This window comes from Fukomys damarensis, unplaced genomic scaffold (assembly GCF_012274545.1).
Source record: "Fukomys damarensis isolate Sample0158 unplaced genomic scaffold, DMR_v1.0_HiC HiC_scaffold_18, whole genome shotgun sequence".
NCBI lineage: Eukaryota > Metazoa > Chordata > Mammalia > Rodentia > Bathyergidae > Fukomys > Fukomys damarensis.
In genome coordinates, this window is record NW_022900930.1 from 3,220,276 (window position 1) to 3,244,249 (window position 23,974).

General features: G+C 37.1%; 1 protein-coding gene and 1 long non-coding RNA gene across 4 annotated transcripts in view; one reads left to right on the forward strand and one right to left on the reverse strand.

Annotated features, from left to right (window-relative positions):
* LOC104850715 (A disintegrin and metallopeptidase domain 3) overlaps positions 1–23,974 on the forward strand; it is an 81,199-nt gene that overhangs the window by 54,715 nt on the left and 2,510 nt on the right. For all 3 annotated transcript variants that reach the window (XM_019205077.1, XM_033765354.1, XM_019205076.1), the window contains 3 exons: positions 5,855–5,969; positions 20,560–20,731; positions 22,442–22,492. In XM_019205077.1, the coding sequence (XP_019060622.1) occupies positions 5,855–5,969; positions 20,560–20,731; positions 22,442–22,484 (330 nt within the window). In that variant the 3' untranslated portion in view covers positions 22,485–22,492. The remainder of the gene's footprint in view (positions 1–5,854; positions 5,970–20,559; positions 20,732–22,441; positions 22,493–23,974) is intronic.
* The window catches only part of LOC109117524, a 47,085-nt gene that overhangs the window by 12,824 nt on the left and 10,287 nt on the right, over positions 1–23,974 (reverse strand). The window contains exon 2 of the long non-coding RNA XR_004517840.1: positions 7,239–7,330. This is a non-coding gene — a long non-coding RNA (uncharacterized LOC109117524). The remainder of the gene's footprint in view (positions 1–7,238; positions 7,331–23,974) is intronic.

Genomic DNA, 23,974 nt, shown 5'->3' on the forward strand with positions numbered 1-23,974 from the left:
AAATCACATACAAAGGAAAGCCCAACAGAATCACAGCAGACTTCTCAACACAAATATTTAAGTCAAGAAAAGCCCAGAGTGATGAATTTCAAGCACTAAAAGAAAAAGGGAAAAAAAAAGCAACCTCCAACCCAGACTGATTACCCTGCAAAACTATCGTTCAAAATCAATGGAGAAATGAGATACTTTCATGACAAAGGACACCTGAGGAATTTCATGAATACCAAACAGCACTCCAAAAAATTTTAAACATCATCCTAGGAAAAGACAATGAGGATAACAATCCCAGGAAGCCCAGCAAAATGAATCCATCAGGCAAGACAAGAAATTAAATGCAAACGGGGAGAATCAAACAGGAAAAGGTCATGACAAAGATAAGTCTATACATATCAGTTATGACCATCAATGTTAATGGTCTCAATTCACCGATCAAAAGAAGTAGACTGGTAGAATGAATCAAGAAGCAAAATCCAACAATATGCTGCGTACAAGAAACACAGTTCAAAAAGAAATTCAAACTAAAAGTTGAAGGATGGAAAACAATACTCCATGCGAGTGGAACCCCCCAGAAAGCAGGAGTAACTACCATATTTGCAGATAAAATGGATTTCAAACCAACCCTAATTAAAAGGACAAAGAGGGACACTACATCCTTGCAAAGGGAACACATGACAGTCATAAATATATATGTGCCAAATATCAGTGTGCCCAGCTATATAAAACAAAGACTAACAGACATGAAAAATGAGATAAGCACTAGTGGAGTAGTAGTGGGGGACCTAATAACCCACTGTCAAAAAACTATCAACTAGACAAAAATAAACAGAAAATACTAGAACTCAAACTCTTGAACAAATAGACTTGAAAGATATTTACAGAGTGTGCCACCTTACAAAATCAGAATAAACACTATTTTAGGCTGAACACAGGTCATTCTCCAAAATATACCACATACTTGTTCAAAAAACATGTTTAAGTAAGTGCAAAGGAATTGAAGTTATCCCTGTATATTATCAGACCATAGTGCAATGAAATCAGACATCAATAGCAAATGAAACCATAACAATTTTCTAAACACATGGAAATTGAACAGCACACTTCTGAATAACAAACAGCTCAGAGAGAAAATTAAAGAAGAAATCGACAGTTTCTACAGTTAAATGAAATGCCAATACAACTTATCAGAATCTATGGGACACAGTGAAAGCAGTCTCGAGAGAAATTCATGGCAGTGAATATTCATATTAAGAAAACAGAGGAAGCACAAATAAAAAAAACCCAATGCTGAACCTCAAGCTTCTAAAAAAAAAAAGCAGGACAAACCCAAAGTTCATACAAGGGAGAAAATTATAAAGATCAGAGCAGAAATCAAAGCAATGGAAACTAAGAGAATGATACAAAAAAAAATCAATGAAGCAAAGAGTTGGTTCTTTCAAAGAATAAACAAAATTGACAAACACTTAGCCAACCTTATCTTAAAAAGGAAAGAAAAGGTCTGGGTATTTAGCTCAGCAGTTCCACCACCTGCCTTCCAAGCACAAGTTCCTGAGTTTGATCCCCGGTGCCAAAAAATAAATAACAAAAAAGGAAAGAAAAGACTCAAATCCATACAATTAGGAATGAAATTGCAGTGAACCAAGAAGAAATCCACAGGATCATCAATACCTACTTTGAGAACCTACATGCCCATAAGATGGAAAACATAGAAGAAATGGACAGATTCCTAGATACATATGAGTTAACAAAGTTGAATCAAGAAGACCTAAAACTTTTAAACAACCCATTATCAATGAAATTGAAAACATAGTTAAAAACTTACCAATGAAGAAAAGTCCAGATTCCAATGAATTCACTGCTGAGTTCTACAAGACATTTAGAGAAGAACTATTGCCACTACTGTTTAAACTCTTAAGTGAAATTGAAAAGGAAGCAATACTCCCAAATTCATTTCTGGAAGCAAGCATCACCTTGATTCCAAAAGCAGAGAAAGACCCAACCAAAAAAGAGAAGTATAGGCCAATGTCACTAATGAACACAGATGCAGAAATCCTCAGTAAGCAAACAATGCAGAAGATCATTAAGAAGATCATATACCTTAAAGATTCAAATGGTATAACTGATAATGTGAAACAGGAAGAAAAGGTCTAAAGGAGAACGGGAAGTGGGAGGGGTGCGGGAAAGGAAAAAACATGAAAAATGGAAACAAAGTCTCTATAAATAGGGAAGGGTAGAGGGGCTGAAGGGAGAGCAGGGGAATGGGGAAAAATAAGAACCAAGATACATCATGTAAAGGTGCAAAATCCCAATGATGAATGGAACTGTATTGTTTACCTTAAATGTACCAGTAAACTTAATGGGAGAATAAAAAAAAGATCATACACCTTGACCAAGTGGGATTCATCCAGGGATCCAGGGATGCAGGGATGGTTCAACATACATAAATCAATAAATGTAATAGACTATATCAATACAGTCAAAGAAGGAGAGGGTGAAGGGAGGGCAGGGGTAAGGGGACAAAATGAGAACCAAGACCTGTCATGTAAAGGTACAAGATCCCAATGATGAATGCAACTGTACTGTATACCTAAAATGTACCAATAAACTCAATGAGAAAAAAAAATAAAGCCAAGGACAAAAACTATATGATCATCTCAATAGATGCAGAAAAAGCATTCAACAAAATCCAAAACACATTCCTGATAAAAGCCTTATAGAAAAATTGGAATAGACATTCTCTGTCTCAACTGATACAAAGCCATCTATGAAAAACCAACTTCCTAGATTGTACTAAATGGTCAAAAACTTAAATCCTTCATGCTGAAATCAGGAACAAGACAAGGATTCCACTATCATCACTCCTGTTCAATATACTTCTGGAAACATTAGCCACAGCAATTAGACAAGAGAACTAAATAAAAGGGATAAAGACAGTAAACAAACAATTCAAACTGTCAGTATTTGCAGATGACATGATACTCTATATAGAAGACCCCAAGAACTCTATGAAAGTTGTCTAGACTTACTAACCAAATTCAGTAAAGTAGCTAGATACAAGAAACACACACAAAAATCAATAGCTTTCCTGAACACAGACAACAGACTCAGAGAAATTGCAGAAACAACTCCTTTCACAATATCATCCCAAAAAATGAAATACTAGGAATCAACCTAACAAAAGAAATCAAAGAACTCTACTCTGAAAACTACAGCACCCTGAAAAAAGAGACTGAAAAGGATATCAGAAAATAGAAAGTCATCCCTCACTCCTGGGTAGAAAAAATTCAATATAGTGAAAATGGCCCTATTTCCAAAACTGCTATAGAGTCAGTGTAATCCCAATTGAAATTCCAACAGCATTCTTCTCAGACTTTGGGAATACAATCCAAAAATTCATTTGGAAGAAGAAGCGCCCTAGAAGAGCAAAACCAGTTCTAGCAGCAAAGACGAGGTAGGAGGTATCACAATCCCCAATTTGAAACTATACTACAAAGCTACTGTGATAAAAACAAAACAAAACAAAACAAAACAAAAAAGAAAAAAACAGGGTACTGGCAAAGAAACAGACTGGAGAATCAATGGAATGGATCAGAAAATGCAGAAACAACTCCAGACACACTCAGCCACCTCATCTTCAACAAAGGAGCCAAACACCTCACTGGAGGAAAGATACCCTCTTTCATAAATGGTACTGGAAAATTTGGGTTTCAATTTGCCAAAGATTAAAACTAGACCTATATCTCTCACCATGTACTAAACTACAGTCAAGATGGATTAAATATCTAAATATTAAAACAAATGCTAAACCAACTGGAAGAGAGGTTGGATAGAACTCTTGAAGACATTGGCATAGGAAAAGATTTCATGAACAAAACCTTAGTCGCACGTCAACTAGCACAAAGAATAAAAAACTGGGATCTCTTCTTATTAAAAAGCTTCTGCACAGCAAGAGAAACCACTAACAGCCCACTCTATGGGAAAAAATTTTACCAGCTGCTCTTCAGACAAAGGTCTTCTACCTAGAATATATAAAGAACTGTGAAATATCAGACCTCCCAATTTTAAAGACCCAATCCAAAAATAGGCATCTGAAATGAACAGGCATATCTCAGAAAAAGAAGAACTACCAAATAAACATGAAAAAATGTTCAAATATCACGAGCCATTCCAGAGATGTACATGAAAACAACACTGAGATTCTATGCCAGAAATAATGACTGCTATCAAAAAGTCAACCAATAAATGCCAGTGGGGCTGTGGGGAAAAAGAAACCCCTCTCCATAGTTAGTGGGAGTGCACACTGGTGCAACCACTGCGGAAACCAGATGGTGGTACCTCAGATAACTAGGATTAGAGGTCCCCTTTGACCCAGCTATTGTCCTGTTGGGCGTCTTCCCCAAAGAATTAAAAGAATCATACCACAGTTGTATTTGTGCACCCATGTTTATAGTGGGACACTTTGTAATAACTAAAACTTGGAAGCAGCCCAGTTGCCCATCCACGGGAGACTGAATGAAGAAAATGTGGGGTTTTTAAAATAAAATGGAGTACTACTCAGCCATGAAGAATGAGAAACTAGAGACATTTATAGCTTAATGGATGCACATTGAGGCCATATTCTTAATTGAAATAAATAGGATGCACATGTAAATACCAAATAATTTCTCTGGTGTGAGAAAGTGAAAATGCAATAAAGATCAAAAATATATAATAGATAATATGAAATAAGAAGGAACGGTCCAAAGGAGAAGGGAAATTGGGATGGTAGGGGAAAGCAAAGAAGGGAAGGGACTAAATATGAGAAAAGGAAAAAATGGAAACAAAGTCTTTGCAAATAGGGAAGGATGCAGGGGTTGCAGGGAGGGCAGAGGAAAGGTGAAACGGTAAGAATGTAGGTGTATCGTGTAGAGATACACATTCCCAATAATGAACGGCAGCATACTGTATACCTAAAGTGTACCAATAGAATTGATGAATAAGAACACAAAAGAAGTATGACGGCAACCTTTATTCCTACCCATCATAATTGAAAAATGTATATTTCCTCCTATTCTGGCCGGACTAGTTAATCAGCCTATTCTCTTGTAACATGCTAAATTCACCAATGATTTCCATTTATTTGATAAGTAATTTTGCAATTCTTAGTTATGTACAGTCATACTTATCACATTTCTACTCGTCCGTCCATTGTGAAATTAGCTATCAAGCCATAGAAATTTTGTAAATTATGTTTTTTTCTGACAGTTAATTAATTTGGCTTTAACACTGGCTGTCTTGTACCATAGAGATGTTTCATAGTTTATCTATAAATCAGAAGAAAAGTAATCTGGCTACATGTCTTGCACCATGTTTCCCCTAAATAATATACATGTCCTTTTACTTGTAGCTTCGTTTGTTTCTTCCTTTTCAATAATAATTATACTTGACTTTTTGTGGAACTTTCACATGAGCATTTTTCTCAGTTGTTTAATTCTCCTCTTGACTTCTTTCATTTCACCGACCAATCACATCTTAAAATATTTTCTGGTTTTACAATTAAGTTTTTATTAGTACACGTATATGTATCTGATTATGCAAAAGCTTTATCCTCATTTTTGTTGCTTTTTTCATTTTATGTACAACTGATATCTCATCACTGTTTGCTAAAAAATCTATCCTGACTCATAAACATTTTTAACTGTCAAATGTCACCATTTATGGTGCAGACTTTTTATGCCTCTCTGACCTAAGACACTTAAATTGTATCCAAAACGTTATCCACTTTAATGTCACAAGTAACTGACACTAGCCCTCACAAAAATATATTTAAAGTTTGCGTTGGCTACAGAGTGTTTATTTTCTTTGGTTTGGGTTTCAGGTCTGCAATAATTTCAATAACTGCCACTGCGACGCTGGCTACGCCCCACCGCACTGTGACCCCATGCCATCATCGCCCGGAGGCAGCATCGACGACGGGTTTTGGTTTGCGATAGGTCAGTGTCTGCAGACCTGCGTGTTCTCTCACGGACGTGGCCCACGCCCACACGGGGTGGACACGGCGCATCTCCCGTGGGGGTGCTCCAGCTGAGGGGGCGGAACTGCACTGTTTCCGGTATTAAATTTAAGGTTCAGTAGCCTTTTGTGGCTAGGGCCATGACCCCGACAGTGCAGCTCTAGGTTCGTGTCAGCCACAGTTCTGGTACATTTCAAGTCTCATGCAAAGATGAGGATTTTAAAAGCTCTGTTAATTTTAATTATGGCCCCACGAACATTTCCGTTTACACAGAAGACTTTTCGCGTAAGTATGAATTATTTTGTAAAAGGTAACAGCTCTGTTGCATATTCTGGCCATGGGCACGTTCCGGGTTGGTTTGCATCTTTAAATGTCACCTGACTGCTGGAAGGGAAAGAACCGACTCTTCTGTACCTACAAGGCACACATAACAGGCAGCACTAAACATTCTTAAATTTATCTGATGGAAGCTCACGAGGACTATGCCATACTTGTTATACTAACGTATTTCATAGTTCAAATCATATTCCTCAAAGAATGGCTGAGGTCCGTACCCACAAGCCAGATGTTTCTAGGTACAATTTCACGCAAAACCAACTGGACGCAGGAATAACTTACTGGGCGGGCTTCACATCACCACAACGAACTCCCGAGCCGGCCCCTTACAGGCAGAAACATTTTCACTCACAGTTTAGGGATCTGGGCCGTGGCTGTCCAGCCCTGCCGCAGGGACGCAAGTATCGCAGGACCACGAATTGGACAACGCCGCTCACCTCGTCAACGTGTCCCGGACAGAAGAGACGGGCTGGGCCCCCGCGGTCCCCTCCAGGGCGGCCCCCACTGGCCAGAAGTCTCCCCTCGAGCCCCCTTCTCGGTGGGTAAACATACCAGGCCCTCCACTCACGGGAGTCTGAGGATGTCACCTACCCAATGACAGCACTTACTGTGGTGTCCCGGCACAAAAGAGCTGAAGAACTAAAGAAAGAAAGGCGCTAAAGCACAACGGGAGGACAGTTAGGAGCAGGACACGGGCAGCTTCGCGTGCATCAGAATGATTTGGCATGCCAATAGATTCATTTCTTAATAATTAAATTTCCAATGTGTACTACTTTACATTCGCTGAAGCTCTGCCCACTGCGTATCAAGGGGTCCGATGTCGTGTTTCCAAACGTGGTTACAGTGTGCGCCGATGAGATCCAACCGCCTTCACCCGCCTCCCTCCCGAAGCTTCTCCTTTCCCAGCACTCACTCTTCTGCATTCAGGTAGACTTTCCTCAGTCTCCTCCTAGTAGAGGTCCTGTTAGTGCTGCTTGCCTTTCTAAGTCTGTTCCGTACAGTTTCCTACGAATGAAATGAATTGTTATTTACCATGAATACCTACTCCATTGCGTATACATAGCAATCATTCTCTCTCGTCTCTTGATGGCCCCTTGGCTGATTCCACGTCACCGCTGTTATAAACACTGCCCCAGGAGTAAGCAGGTCTGTTTGGGGGATGCTGATTTCATGTCTTTTGGATACGCATCCAGAAGTGGGACGGCTGTATAATGTGGTAGTCCACTTTTAGCCTTCCTTTTTATTAGTGCACATTAGTAATAAAGAATAGTGATTTATATTTTGGTATATTGGTACATGCATAGGACATATTTTGATCACAGCAGACCCTTCACTCATGAACTCAATGGGTTCCCAAGAGCTGGTTGTAACTCAAATTGGTTGTAAGTCAATACAGTTGATATCTGAATGTTTACCCACTACATGCTATAGACAACAAGAGGCAGATGAATCTTCCATTAACCTAATTAACCCAAGTCGTCCGTATGTCAGGCCAGTTGTAACTTGAGGGTCCGCTGTATTTTAATCCTCAATTCCCCTCTCTTTTTACCGCCCCTCCCCAATCTTTTTTCCCATCTCTGAAAGTCAGCCTTCCAGTATCCTAGTATCTGTGTATGTACGCACACATGTATTATTTTTATTGATTGTATAAAAAATGCAATGATTAACTTTGACTGGCTTGTTTTGCTTAACACGACGATCTCCCATCCATTCATTTTCCTACCAGGGACATGTTTTGTTCTTTTTTATGGCTGAATAATATCCATCTGCTGCAGGGCACGTAGGCTGTTTCTGCCTGTTAGCTATTCTGAATTGTGCTGCTGTGGACTTAGGTGTACATATATAACCATAGTGTGCCATTTTTCTTTTGAGAATATGTCCAGATACAACTGGATCAAATGATCTTTCTCTTCTTAGTTTTTTTGAGGAACATCCATACTGATTTTTACAGTTGTAGTACTGGTTAGTTACTGGCCCCTCCAGTAGTGTGCGGGGGGTTCCTTTTCCCCCTATCTTTGCCAGCATTCGTTGTTTTTTGTATTGCTGATGGACAGATAGTCTGACGGGGATGAGATGAAATCTCAGTGTCATTTTGATTTCTATTTCCCTGATGGTTAAGGATGTTGAACAGTTTTTCATGTACTTACTGTCCATTTGTAATTAATTCAGTTTACTTGTCCATTTTCTGATTGGTTTACATTTGATTTTTTTTTTTTAGTTAATCTCTTTTGAGTTCCTTATCTATTCTAGGTATGTATAGTTTTATCAGAAGAGTAACTAGGAAAGATTTAATCCTATTCTGTAGATTGTTTCTTCACTGTGTTGGCTGTTTCCTCAGCTATGCAGATACTTTTTAATTCGTTGTAGTACCATTTGCTGATTCTTTCCTGCAACCCACCCTACGTAGGTTCCGAAGCTGGGGAAAGCAGTGGGAGATGAAGAAAAATGAAAATACCAAGATCATGCTTGAAAGCTGGCACCAGGTGGAGCCATAGCCTGTCGGGAGTTAATGGCTGCCTGGAGTCCAGCACGCTCTTTCTTTATAGGGTAAGACAAACAGGAAGAGAAGGCGGGGTAACTAGAGCTACATGGCCTAGGCTGAATCAGCGTGACTGTCTCCTGGTCAGGGCATGCACAGAACGGGAACAGAAAGAAGGGTACATAATGTGACCGTCTCCTGGGCTGTGCCATCCAGGGTCTACAACCTTAGTCAGACAGACACAGTCTATGTCTGTCTGTCTGTCTGACTGTAGTCTATGGAGGAGAAAGGAAGTAGGGAGGAGGGGAAGGACCATCTTCAGGCTCGGCCCACTGCAATCCTTGATATTATTTATTGTGCTATTTGGGTCATATTAAAGAAGTCTTTGCCTGTGCATGCCTTCAAGTGTTTCCCTTATATTTCTTCCAAGAGTTTCAATTTTCTGGTCTTTGTTTTGTTTTGGGTTTTTTTTTTTTTCTTTTGAGACAGGACTTTGTTATGTAGTCTAGGCTGACCTTGAACTCACTATGTAGCCCAAACCGACCTAAAACTTGTGCTGATCCTCCAGCCTCAGCCTCCAAGTGCAGGGATGACAGGTGTGTGCCACCACACCTGGCTAAGGTTCTGGTCTTATATCTAGGTTTTTGGTCCGTTTTAATTTTTAGTACAGGTGAAACATAGAGGATCTAGTTTTGATCTTCGCACGTGGATATACAGTTTTTCCAGCAGTAGTTATTAAAGAGGCTATATTTTCTCCAGCATATGTTTGTGCCCCTTTGTCAAAAATCAGATGGCTGGGCTGAGGATTTAAGTCAGTGGTGCCGCCACCTGCCTCGCAAGTGCAAGGTCCTGAGTTTAATCCCTATTACCAAAAAAGAAAAAAATCAGATGGCTGTCAGTGTATACTACAGGTTATATCTAAAATGTCCCCCACAGCCTCACATGCTTATATGTAGGGGTTCCGGGAGGTGACCAGAGTCCACTGCTAAGTTTCTAGCTAAGTGTGACTTGGAAGGTGAAGGCTGGTTGGAAGAGCTGGATCACTGGGCACGGGGCCTGGGTCCTCTGCTCCCCCCCGCCTCCATCTCCTGGCTGCCATGCCATTCCATGGACTGTTTCTCCTCTGCCGTGCCCCTCTACCCTTCTGCCCTCCCTTGAAGCCAGCTTATTATGGACTGAGACCCCTACAAACTGGGAGACAAAACAAACTGTGCCTCCTTTAATTGTGGCTGTTGGGTATTGTGTACCAGCACTGAGAAAGTAACCAAGGCAGATTTTGTTACAAGAGAAATGCAGTCAGTGCTTTTAGGCTACCTGACCGTGTGGTTCAGAACCTTTGGAACTGGCTTGTGGGAGAACTTTGGAAAGGTTTAGAGATGTTGGCTGAAGAAGCAGCCCTAAAATGCTGTAAGTTGAGTTTGATGGAAGATTGTCAATTTGTGGGTGTCAGCATTGTATCTCTGTGGCAACAAAGTAACTCAGACAGTGCTTGAGTTTGTTTTGTGTTTTCTGTTGATTCCATTGGTCTGTGTGTGTGTCTGTGTGCCAGTATCAGGTTACACTTTTACTTTGGCTTTGTAGGATATCTTGAAATTGGGTATGGAGATGCCTCCAGCATTGCTCTTTTTACTTTTGTGTGTTTTGGACTTCTCTTTTTTAATTCATTAATTTTACTGATACATTTTAGGTGCATAGTATGTTGACACTCATTATTGGGGATTTGTACCTGTACATGATATATCATGGTTATTTCTTTCCCCACTCCCCTGCCCTCCCTTTAACCCCTCCATACCTCCCTATTTATAAAGACTTTGTTTCCATTTTTTCTTTTTCTTATATTTGTTCCCTGCTCTTCTTTCTTACCCTCTACCCCTCCTTTTCCCCTACCTCTTTGGACAGTCTTGGCCAGGGACTTGGGACAAGTTGGGCACACGGTGGTGGGACCAGTGTGATCTGTAGGCAGAGAACAGACACTGAAGCAGCTCCGGAGTGGGCTCACTCTCACTGCCGTTCCAATGACTGCCACGCTTGGTGCTCACAAGGTAACCGGTGAGCTGGCGTTGGTATTCACAGAACACAGCGCTCATGTGAAATCCATTCTATCACTTTGGATCTGTGTCTTTACAGGTGCACTGATTTTCTTGCTGGCAACATGTAGTTGAGTTTGTTTTTTGATCCAGACTGCCAGTCCAGGCCTTTGAATTGGAGAACCAAGACCATTGATATTAAATGTTATTATTGAAGATATAGTAGTCATGTTATTTTGTTTTTCTAATTGATTCTTGTACGGTCCTCATTCATTAATCTATCTTCCAGTGAAAGTTGTCATTTCCTTTGCTCTTGTGATTATCTTCTTGCTCTGTGTTTGGGATCCACTTAAGTATTTTTTGCAATGTTTTCTCTGTAGTCATGAGCTTCTTCATTCTTTACTTATCTAGGAAGTTTTTTAATTTCTTCAATTTTGAAAGGGCTTTGCTAGATATAAATCTAGTTATCAGTAATTTTAATTCATATCTTGAACTACTTCACTGCAAGACTTACTGGTCTTCAGAGCTTCCACTGAGAAATTTGATGTTATTCTGATGGGTTTTTCACTGTAAGTGACTTGCATTTCCTTATGCATGGCCGATTTTGACAGTGAAGCATAACTGTCAACTTCATGAGAGCCACCTAGGAAATCAGTAAAGCTTATGTCTGGGTATATCTGGGTGGGTCACAGAAGCATGACCGCAGGATCTACATCTGGTCCCTAATCTCTTCCTGTCTGGTGCTATTCCCTTGCACTGCTTTCTGGCCTTCAAAAACTCGGTGGTTTGGGCCGGAGATTTAGCTCAGTGGTTCTGGCACCTGCCTTGCAAGCTCCAGGTCCCAAATTCAATCCCTGGTACAAAAAAAATAAATAAATAAATAGCCACTCTCACTACTTTATGGGGCCAGGAATTTATCTAAGTGCTTCCACTACCTGCCCTGCAAGCACAATAATCCAAGTTCAATACCTGGTATAAAAAACAACAACAACAACAACAAAAAACCTGAGCAGCTTTACTTGGCCACAATCTTCTACCATGATGCTTCTTCCTTGGAGCCATGGACACAGTCTTCTGAAACCATAAGCCAAAAACACCTATTTCCTCTCTTAAGTCATTGGGTGTCAGATATTCACTCCCAGCAGTAAGAAAGCTGCTTAACACACCAAGGATATTAAGCATTTTTCATATATTTGTTGGCCTTCAGTATTCTTTTGAGAAGTGTGCAGATTGTTTATTCGTTTTTAATTAAATTGATTTTTAAGGGTTTTCAGTTCCTTACATATTCTGAAATATTAATCTTTTGTCAGATGATTAGTACTTTTTGCTATCCTATAGGTTGTTTCTTAACTCTTTTGTTTCTTTTGATATGTAGAAAATTTTTGGTTTCTGATTTTTAATTCTATGTATTATTTTATTTTGTCTTTAGCATGGGTCTTACTAAAAATAGTTATAACATGTTTTTAAACAGCTGCTTGATAATGAACACAAAAAAAATATTCTGCCTGTGAACTTCATTCCTCCCACTTTCTGAACTTTTAATGTCTCAATTTACATCATTTTATTGCTTATACATTAAAGGATTTTGTGATTTTTTTTATTTTGTCTCTTTCATTTAGTATATGGGTAGTTCATTCCTCATACTATGATATTAGAGTTCCTTTTTTTTTTTTGGTACTGGGAATCAAACTTGGGTCCTTGCACCTGCAAGGCAGACAGTGGAACCACTGAGCTAAATCCCTGGCCCAAGAGTTCCTTTTAAAAAAATTTGTGGAAATTCCTTCTTCCACCTGTGCATTTAATTTCAGACATTTTGTGTTAAATATTAGTGCTTTTACTTTGCGTTTAAAAACCCCTTTTATAATTTTTTGTAAGACATATATAGTTTTAATAAATTTCTTCAGTCTTTGGGAAAGTCTTTATTTCATATTCCTTTCTGAAAGATGGCCCTGCTACATACAGAATTTTTGGTTGGCAGGGTCTTTATATTTTATTTTGGCAGTTTTAATATAGCATCACATTTTCTCTTATACTCCAGCGCATTTCTATTTGCTTTGTGATGTTTCTTACTACTTTATGTTTTAGAAGTTTTCCTTTGTTGATTAAATATATGTGTTTCTAGAACCTTCATGTTCACTTTGTTCTTCAGACTAGGGAAATTTTAAGTCAGTAACTAATTTTCTGGGGTGGGAGTGGCGGGAATCAAACTCAGGACCTTGCACTTGCAAGGCAGGCACAGCAGCACCACTGAGCTAAGCCTTGGCCCATAAGTCAGTAACTATTTGAAGATGATTTCTTGTCTTATTTCTCCTCCTCCTCCTCCTTTAATTTTTATTGTGTGTAAGTTAGGTCTTCTGATAGTTTCCAATAATCCCTGTAAATTTTCTTCATTCTTTTTCAGTCTTTTTTTTTTTTTTTTTGCTTCTTTGAGCCAAAAGTTTGAAATGTGATATTGCCAAGCTCACTAATTCATCAGCTTTCTAACTTCCTAAAGCTTTCACTGCATTTCTTAGCTCGGCCTCTGCATTTGTCATCTTTATGATTATTGTATGGTTTAAGATTATTTCTGTTTGTCATGTTTCTCATTTTGTTCACACATTCTTTTTGCAAATGTCATCTAATCTTTTACCTGCATATTCTTGGCCTCCACTAAGCTTTTATTTTAAAAAGATTATTCTGAATCATTTTTCTGATATTTTATACTTCTAAATTTCTCTGCAAACCATAGTTGGTTATTTATTTGGTGATTCACAGGTATCATGATTTCCTGAGTTTTGTTAATCCTTCTGTCTTAATGTTATTGTTTATGTCTTTGTGAAATCCACAAGCCTTCTTGGCTTTCATAGGTACTCTTTGGAAATGATAGGCTTTCACAGTTTGTATCATCTGGTTGGATCAGCTGGTAACAGCCCTGAGCTTGTAGAGTTTCCTTTCATGTTCCCTAGGTGTATGGATTACGCCTTCTCTACAAATTCTGCTGAAGCATCTGACTTTGTTCTGTTACTTTGGAAAATGTCAACTATTTAATACATATTACTGAATTTTATTTGTTCAAATTTTCTTAAGAATTTTTATGTTTATGTGCTCAAAATATATTGGCTTATTCTTTACTTCCTTCTTTGTATTGTCTTTATCTCATTTTGTTGTCACGTAATACCAGCCTCACAGTAAGGGTTTAAGAATATTTACACCAATTAAACCGAGGACAACCCAACAACAAAAATAAAAATGAAAAAACACTTAAGACACAAAGACAGACTTCCAATTCACCAATGGCAAACAGTAGGACAAATGAGGATGAAAAAGTCTGATAGTGAACCAGCAGGACACCCTGAACCCATAGCACAGGAAGTAACAAAACAGATCAATCAGGCTCTAGAAAAATTCAAAACAGAAATAATTTCCCAGATAACCATAGAGATGTTGAGTAAAATGGAAGTCATGATTCAAGACTCTGGAACATAAACTGAAAGAAAAATAGATGAGCTCAGGACCATGATAAAAGCCATGAATGCCCAGCATAAGAAAGAAATGGAAACAATAAATGCCCAACAGAGTAAATAAATAGAATCCATAAAACAGATTCAAACAGATATCCAGGACATTAAAAACGCTATTGAAAGTGTACAAAACAGAATAAAAGAATGCAAAAATACAATCTCAGATATAGAAGATAGGATTTCAGTCAGTGACTATGAAAAAGAGAGGTCTCTTAAATACAGTAAGGGATCATGAGAAATCGATCCAATGACTCCTAGATGATGCAAAGAAGAATAACATAAGATGGATAGGAATCCATGAAGTAGCAGGAGAAAATACAAATGACTTAAAAAAGCTATTCACAGAATTAATGACAGAAAACTTCCCAAACAGAAGGGAAGAATTAGACATACAGCTAAGTGAGGCATATAGGACTCCAACTAGCCACGATCGAAAAACGTCTACACCTAGACATACAATAATCAAGATCCCAGAAACTCAACAGAAGAACAAAATATTACAAGCACTAAGAGAAAAGAAACAAATCACATGCAAAGGAAAGCCCATCAGAATCACAGCAGACTTTTCAACACAAACCCTCAGGTCAAGGAGAGCCTGGAGTGAGGTATTTCAAGTCCTAAAAGAAAACAACCTCCAACCTAGACTAATGTATCCTGCAAAACTCTCTTTCAAAATGGATGGGGAAATAAGATACTTCCATGACAAAGAACACCTGAGAAACTTCATGAACACCAAACCAGCACTACAAGGAATTCTAAACAATATCCTAGAAAAGGACAATGAAGGTCACAACACCATGAGGCCCAACAGACCAAATCAAATAGGCAAGGCAAGAAACTAAAAGGGGGGGGGAGTAAAAAGTCAACAAAAGGACAATAACATGACAGTAATGTCAGTACATATCAGTTATAACCATCAATGTCAAAGGCCTCAATTCACCAATCAAGAGAAACAGACTGGCAGAATGATTAAGAAGCAAAATCCAACAATATGTTGTATACAAGAAACACACCTAGTGCAAAAAGAAGCCCATAGACTAAAAGTGAAAGGATGGAAAATAATTCTCCACATGACAGGAGCCCAGAAAAAAGCAGGGGTAGCAGTCTTATTTCCAGACAAAGTAAATTTCAGACCAAAACTGATTAAGAGACACAAAGAAGGCCACTACATCCTTGTACAGGGAACAATATAAGAGGAAGAGATGACAATCATAAACATATATGCACCAAATATTAATGCCCCCAACTATATAAAACAAATATTAAGTAACATGAAAAACCAAATAAGCACTAAAGAATTGTAGTGGGGGATCTAAATACCCCACTATCACAAATAGATCATCTAGGCAGAAAATCAACAACAAAATACTAGAACTGAACCAAGGTTTTGAACACATGGACTTATTAGACGTCTATAGAGTGTTCCACCCCCACAAAATCAGAATATACATTCTTTTCTGCTGCACGTGGGTCATTCTCCAAGATAGATCACATACTAGCTCACAGAACAGGTCTGAATAAATGCAAAAGAATGAAAGTTATCCCCTGTATATTATCAGATCATAGTGCAATCAAGCTGGAGATCAATAGCTTAAGAAACCGTAGAAACTTCACAAACACATGGAAATTGAACAACACTCTCCTGAACAATCAATGGATCACAGAGGAAATTAAAGAAGAAATTAGACAGTTTACACAAATAAATGAAAATGCAAAAACAACATACAGGAATTTGTGGGATACAATGAAAGCAGTTCTATGTGGAAAATTCATAGCACTGAATGCCCACATTAGGAAAACAGAGCAAGCTCAAATAACCTAATGATGAATCTTACACTACTAGAAAAGCATGAGCTAAACAACCTAATGATGAATCTTAGACGACTAGAAAAACAAGAGCAAGAAAAACCCAAAGTTTGAACAAGAGAGGAAATTATAATGATTAGAACAAAAATCAATGCAATGGAAACTTAAAAAACAATACAAAAAATAAATGAATCAAAGAGTTCATCTTTTGAAAGAATAGATAAAATGGATAAACTCTTAGCTCACCTATGTTTACAGCAGCACAGTTGTAATAGCTAAAACTTGGAAACAGCCCATTTGCCCATCAGTTGGAAACTGGATAAAGAAGATGTGGTTTTTCTATAAAATGGAATACTACTCAGCCATAAAGAATGAGAAAGTAGATTCATTCATAGGAAAATGGATACATATTGAGGATATACTCCTAAGTGAAATAAATAAGTCACACATGTGCAAATACTGAATAGTTTCTCTGGTGTGAAAAACTATAATAGTACATAAAATCCTAATGTGATAATTGACAATGTGAAATAGAAAGAAAAGGGCTAAAGGTTTAGGGAAAGTGGGAAGGGTAGGGGAAAGGTAATAAGGGAAAAGAAAAACAATACAAGAAAATGGAAAAATGGAAATAAAGTGTTTATAAATGAGGAGGGGAGGAGGGGGTGAAGGGAGGGCAAAAACAAGGGGAAAAAATGAGAACCAAGACCTGTCATGTAAAAATACAAGATCCCAATAATGAATGTAACTGTACTATATACCTAAAATGTACCAATAAACTAAAAGGGGGGGGGAAGAAATCCAGAGGATCATTAATACCTACTTTGAGAACCTGTACTCTAATAAAATGGAAAACACAGAAGAAATGGACAGATTTTTAAATACTTATGAATTACCAAAATTGAACAAAGAAGATAAAAACATTTTAAACACCTGATTACAATCAGTGAAATTGAAACATAATTAAAAATTTACCAACAAAGAAAAGCCCAGGTCCTGATGGATTCACTGCTGAATTTTACAAGACATTTAGAGAAGAACTACTGCCTTTACTCTTCAATCTTTTCAATGAAACTGAAGGGAAGCAATACTTCCAAATTCATTCCTGGAAGCAAGTATCACTTTGATTCCCAAACCAGGGAAAGACACAACTAAAAAAGAGAACTACAGGTCAATCTCTTTAATGAATATAGATGCAAAAATCCTTAATAAGATACTAGCAAACAGAATACAGAGGATCATCAAGAAGATCATACATCCTGATCAAGTCAGATTTATTCCAGGGATGCAAGGATGGTTCAACATATGTAAGTCAATAAATGTAATACACTGTATTAACAAAGTCAAGGACAAAAACCATATGATCCTCTCAATAGGTGCAGAAAATGCATTTGATAAAATTCAACACCCATTCATGATAAAAACCCTGCAAAAAATTGGAATAGATGGTCTGTATTCAACTTAATACAGGCTATCTATGAAAAACCAACAGCCAACACCATATTAAATGGCCAAAAACTGAAAACTTTCACATTAAGATCAGTAACAAGACATGGATGCCCAGTATCACCACTCCTGTTAAATATAGTTCTGGAAACATTAGCCATAGCAATTAGACAAGAGAAAGAAATTAAAGCAATAAAGATAGGAAAGGAAGAAGTTAAACTGTCTTTATTTGCTGATGATATGATCCTGTACAATGAAGACCCAAAAAACTCTACTAAAAGACTTATAGACTTAATTGATGCTTTTAGCAGAGTAGCTGGATACAAAGTCAACACCCAAAATTGAATAGCCTTCTTGTACACAAATAACAGACTCATTGATAGAGAAATTAGGGAAACAATTCCTTTCACAATAGCATCCAAAAAAATGAGGTATCTAGGAATCAATCTAACAAAAGAAGCAAAAGACCTCTACACTGAAAACTGCAGAACTCTGAAAAAAGAGATCAAAGAGGATATAAGAAAATGGAAAGATATCCCCTGCTTCTGGGTAGGAAGAATCAACATAGTGAAAATGGCCATACTACCAAACTTCTATACAGATTCAATGCAATGCCAATTGAAATTCCAACACTATATTTCACAGAACTAGAAAAAATAATCCAAAAATTCATTTGGAACCAGAAGAGACCTAGAATAGCAAAAGCCATCCTAGGCAACAGAGACATGGCAGCTGGTATAACAATTCCCAATATGAAACCATACTACAAAGCCACTGTGATAAAAACAGCATGGTACTGGCAAAGAAACAGGCCTGAGGATCAGTCAAACAGACTGGAAGACACAAAAACAAATCCAGATATACTCAGCTACATCATCTTTGACAAAGGAGCTGACCATCCTCAGTGGAGCAAAGATAGCCTCTTTAATAAATGGTGTTGGAAAAATTGGATCTCAACCTGCCAAAGATTACAACTGGACCCTTATATTTCACCATGCACTAAATTAAAATCCAAGTGGATTAAAGATCTAAATATTAAAACAGAAACAGTAAACTTGTTAGAAGATAAGTTAAGCAGAACTCTTGAAGACATTGGCATAGGAAAAGATTTTATGAACAAATCCTCAGTAACACGGGAACTAGCAGAAAGAATCAACAACTGGAGTTCATCTTATTAAAAAGCTTCTGCACTGCAAAAGAAAACATCAACAGAACTAAGAGACAACCTACAATGTGGGAAAAATTTATACCAGCTGCTCCTCAGACAAAGGACTATTATCTAGAATATATACAGAACTCAAAACATTCAGCACCCCCAAATATAAAGACCCAATTCAAAAACGGCCATCTGAAATGAAGACATTTCTCAAAGAAGTAAAAACAGCAAGTAAATATATGAAAAAATGTTCCACATCACTGGTCATTCGAGAGATGCAGATGAAAACAGCACTGAGATTTCACCTCACCCTACAAAGAATGGCTGCTATCAAGAAATCACACAATAACAAATGTTGGCGCGGTTGTTGGGAGAAAGGAACCCTTCTCCATTGTTGGTGGGAGTGCAGACTGGTGCAACCACTATGGAAATCAATATGGAGATACCTCAAAGAGCTGAGACTAGAGGTTCCCTTTGACCCAGCCATCCCTCTGATGGGTATCTTTCCAAAAGAATTAAAAGAATCATATCGCAGGGATATATGCACACCTATGTTTATAGCGGCACAGTTTGTAATAGCTAAAACTTGGAAACAGCCCATTTGGCCATCAGTTGGAAACTGGATAAAGAAGATGTGGTTTTTCTATAAAATGGAATACTTTCTCAGAATGAGAAAGTAGATTCATTCATAGGTAAATGGGTACATATTGAGGATATACTCCTAAGTGAAATAAGTAATTCACACAGGTGTAAATACCGAATAGTTTCTCTGGTGTGAATAAATTATAATAGTACATAAGATCCTAATGATATAATGGACAATGTGAAATAGGAAGAAAAGGGCTAAAGGTGTAGGGAAAGTGGGAAGGGTAGGGGAAAGGTAATAAGGGAAAAGAAAAAAATGGAAATGAAGTGTTTTTAAAGGGAGAGGGGAGAAGGGGGTGAAGGGAGGGCAAGGACAAGGGGAAAAAACGAGAACCAAGACCTGTCATGTAAAGGTACAAGATCCCAATGATGAATGGAACTGTACTGTATACCTAAAATGTACCAATAAACTCAATGAGAAAAAGTATTTATGCCTGTCTTATATCCTGCAAATGATTGCTCAATTGATATAATTTCTTCTGTACATGTCTGGTAATATTTTCCAGTAAATTATTATGATCTTGAAGGTTTTATTAGTTTTCAAATTCCAGTTTTCATTTCTTAAGACAGAGGGAAACTTTCATTTATCAATTCTCATCATGTGAGTTCCAGTAGCTTGTACTTTCCAAGGAATTTATGACACTGATTTTTTTCTAGTTCTATCAGTGAAGGAGCTTTCAAAAACTCCAATTATAATTTTAGATTTATTTCTCCATTTTATTCTGAGTTTGAATTTTTTCTATTGTGAAGTTTTGTTGATTGTGTCACTCAAAGCCCATATTTTTATAATTTCTGTTGAAGTGCTATTTTTATCTAATATTTCTTTATATTTTTGATGGCTCCTTTGATGTTAAATTTTAAAAATCATCTCTAATCTCTAAGTATATCAGACACTTAGAATATGTTATGTAAGTAAAGATTGAATATACCAAGAAATGTAATAAAATTTTGTAAATTACATATTGTCAATTTTATCTAGTCGATGTATAAAAATGTACTGAGTTGACCAGTATATAATCATCTCTGTCATAATAACAGAAGATGGGAAAAACTTTTAAAAATATGAATGTACTCATTTATGTGATAACTATTATTTGAATTTCAAACTTTTTAATTTAAGTCAATAGTATCCTTGATATCATTTTTGAAAAAGTTGAAAAGTACTCTGACATTTGCAGATAAAATGACACCCTTGAAAATTAAACGACGACAACGTGCCTCTCCTAAAAAGAAGGGCCTTTTGATTAGCTTCATCGTTTTTCTACCTTTTCTCATTTTAACTGCAATCTTTGTCCTCAAATGGAATACAATGAAGTGTCATTGGAAGAAAGCAGGAACCATAAGTGAAAGGTAAGTAAATTAGTATTATTTTGTTTTTACAAATGAAATGGGAGAATTTCCGTGCAGTTCAGAACATTACAAGGAGGGATTCCTGGTTAGTTTTGGTTTATGTTTAGAAACACTGATTAAGAAGGTCCCAGTGTATACCAGTGTTTTTCAGATCTCCAAAAATTAGGAATCCTTCAAGGCCTACACAGTTCAAGGCCAAGTACAGTTGGACCTACTCACCAAATCCTTTCAGGCAGAAAGCCATGACACATATGGTTGATTTGGGAGGTTCTGTTGACCTCCCAAACAACATCGTCTTCCTCACATGGGCCATCATTTGTGCAAGGTGATCAACAGAAACAGACAGGGGAGAAAACTTTGTGAAAGAATATATAAAGATAGTAGAAATAGGAGACATCCCCAGTGGAAGGAGAAAACACAGGTAGGAGGGTGCTTCCTTCTTGCACATAATGAACACTGCTTGTGTTTCTAAAATGATAATAAAGGCATTTACACATCTTTCTTAACACCAGTACAAACTTTAATTTACTCTGTGAATATTTAGGGAAATGAAAAAAGAGGATTAGTACAGATGTGTTCTTGTTCTGTGAATTTCAGTGATATAAATGAAGATAAAATAATGACATAAAATTTCCATTATTGCTCTTATCAGCAAGTTATCAGCAACTATTGAAGCTTGGGGTAGACAATCTGGACATATTTACATAATCATCAGATTATGGCTTAACTGGATAATGGCTTTCATAATCTTCCCGTGCACCTCTTAAGACATCCTGGAAAAATTTGAATAGTTGCTAGAAGTAACCCTAAGTACTAAAGAGATGTCATAGAAAGGCTAATTATCTGTCAATTAAACATAAGTTAATAAAATGCTTTAAATAACAACATTCGATTATGAAAGCCTGTTTTACAGCAAAAGTATGTGACTTCTGGGCTGTAGGGTAAGAAATGAAATACAGCAAAAGGAAAAAAAGGGGTTAACAGATTAGGTGGTCAAGAGCCAGCCATTCTGTCCGTCATGCAGCAGTTAGTAAGCGATGCTAGCTTTTCTGGCGTGTGTCCATCTGTGAGCAGAGACTGCTCTGCTGGCCTGTGCCCAGCGCATTTTTATGAGGTCATTTAATTTTAATTTTAATTTTTAAATAGTCAGTCATTCCAACCTTATCTCACTGTAGCCATATCACTGTATTTTAAACACCACGACCCTCCTCTTTAGCAGAAACCATGTATGGAAAAAGTGTTCCAAGGAAAATAGGAAGCTGCAGAAATATCACAAAATATTACTAAATGTAGCATAGAGGATCCATTGAGTGATGAAAGTGAATTTGCAGTCCAAATAATTACTTGTTTGCACACTGATTTGACAAAAATACTATAATTTTTAAAAGATAAATTAAGAATTTAAAGATATACACATTTTTTTAACTTTGGGGAAACTTTATTGTAAATACATTAATATCTTCCATGGAGAAAAGATAAAAGAAAATAATGAATTAATTTTTACTTTTAAATTTTAAAATGCTTAATTAGATTTTTAGAATTACACCAACATTAGAAAAAAGCAAATAGTATGATATATTAAGGCTCTCTGGGAAATCGGAAGCAAAATGGACACTGGTATACACTAATAGAAATGTAGTTCCTTTTTTGATATATTTTGCTTTATATGGTAGTGTTTCTCCTAAATCAAGTGTTATCTCTTTTTTACAGCTCTATATCAGAAGACAGCAGTGATAACAGCAACAAGTCATAGAATTAAAGGTCAACCAAAGAAATCATATTATCAACATGAATTACATAATTCACAATGTTTATTTTTTAACAAAGCCCCAATAATAGCTATTATTCTCATATTTCACCATCCTGATTCCAGTCTGTGAAAATCGTATGTTAAAATAAGGACTAAGACAAAATATGTGATGTTAATTTTGCTTTATATTACTTTGAAAATATGTAATATTAACAAATTCTAACCAAGCCTCCATTATGTAATTTTGTAATAAGAAGTGACTTTCAAAGGGATCTTGAATGTTTTCCTAAAGAATTTATGAACAATCATGCTTCTTACATCCTCAGTTGAATCTCTACTAGGTAGATTTTATTTTTCAGTACCAGGAATCAAACTCAGGACCTTTCACTTGTCAGGCAGGCACAGCACCACTGAGCTACATCCCTGGCTCTCTATTTGGTAGATTTACAGAGATTGTTTTTCCACATTTATATTTCTTCCTCAGACTTCCAGAGTATTGCTATCCTTGTTTTAGAAATGAACAAACAGAAATACAGCAGTTAAATGAGTCATGTATATACAATTTTAGTAAGTTTGAAAGCTTGATTTTTTTTCGTTTTTTACTTTTACTAGTACAGGTTTTCAGTACATAACGTTACAGTCCCTGTAGCAGACTGGCACATGGATATAACACATTTCAATTCCCTTGTTTTTCTTCCACCCCACTTTTACTTCTCCAGCAACAGATTCATTTCCTCATAAGAGCTTATGAAATTGTTATTTATACGGATTGAAAATCAGACTAATAGTCCACAGAACATATAAAATACGTAAGACTTTTGAACTGCCAAGGTACACTTTTAAATACATGGTCCTCTGAAACACAAAGCCTTTCTTTTTCCTTTTGCCTAGTATCTGTCATTTATTTCATGTTTTCTATGTATAACTTGTTTCTCATGTACGAGAATACCATGAGATATTTTAGCTTGTGGGTTGGAGTTACTTCACTAGCATTACGGTCTCAAGATGCATCCATTTTCCTACAAGTGACTAAAGTTTATCTTTTTACGGCAGAGTAGTACTCCACGGTGGATAAATACCACAAGTTTTATCCATTCATCTGTTGACACAAACATAGGCTGTTTCCAAGATTTAGCTCTTATGAATTGTGCTACTATGAAAATGGGAAGGCACACATCAACATAGTGTGATTTTTTAAATCTTTTAGGAGGATGCTTAGAAGGGGAATGGCTAGGCCAAATGGAATTTCTACGCTTCAACTTTTCAGGAATCTCCAACCAGATTTCCCTAGTGACTGGATCAGGTTACCACCCAACTGACTGACAATGGACAAGGTCTCCTTCCTCCCCACAGCCTCTCCAGCATTTGTCCTTAGTGGATTTCTTGATGACAGCCATTCTTTCTGGAGGGAGATGGAATCTCAGTGTTGTTTTAATTTACATTTCTCAAATGGCCAACAATATTGAACATTTTTTAATGCATTTATTGCTCCT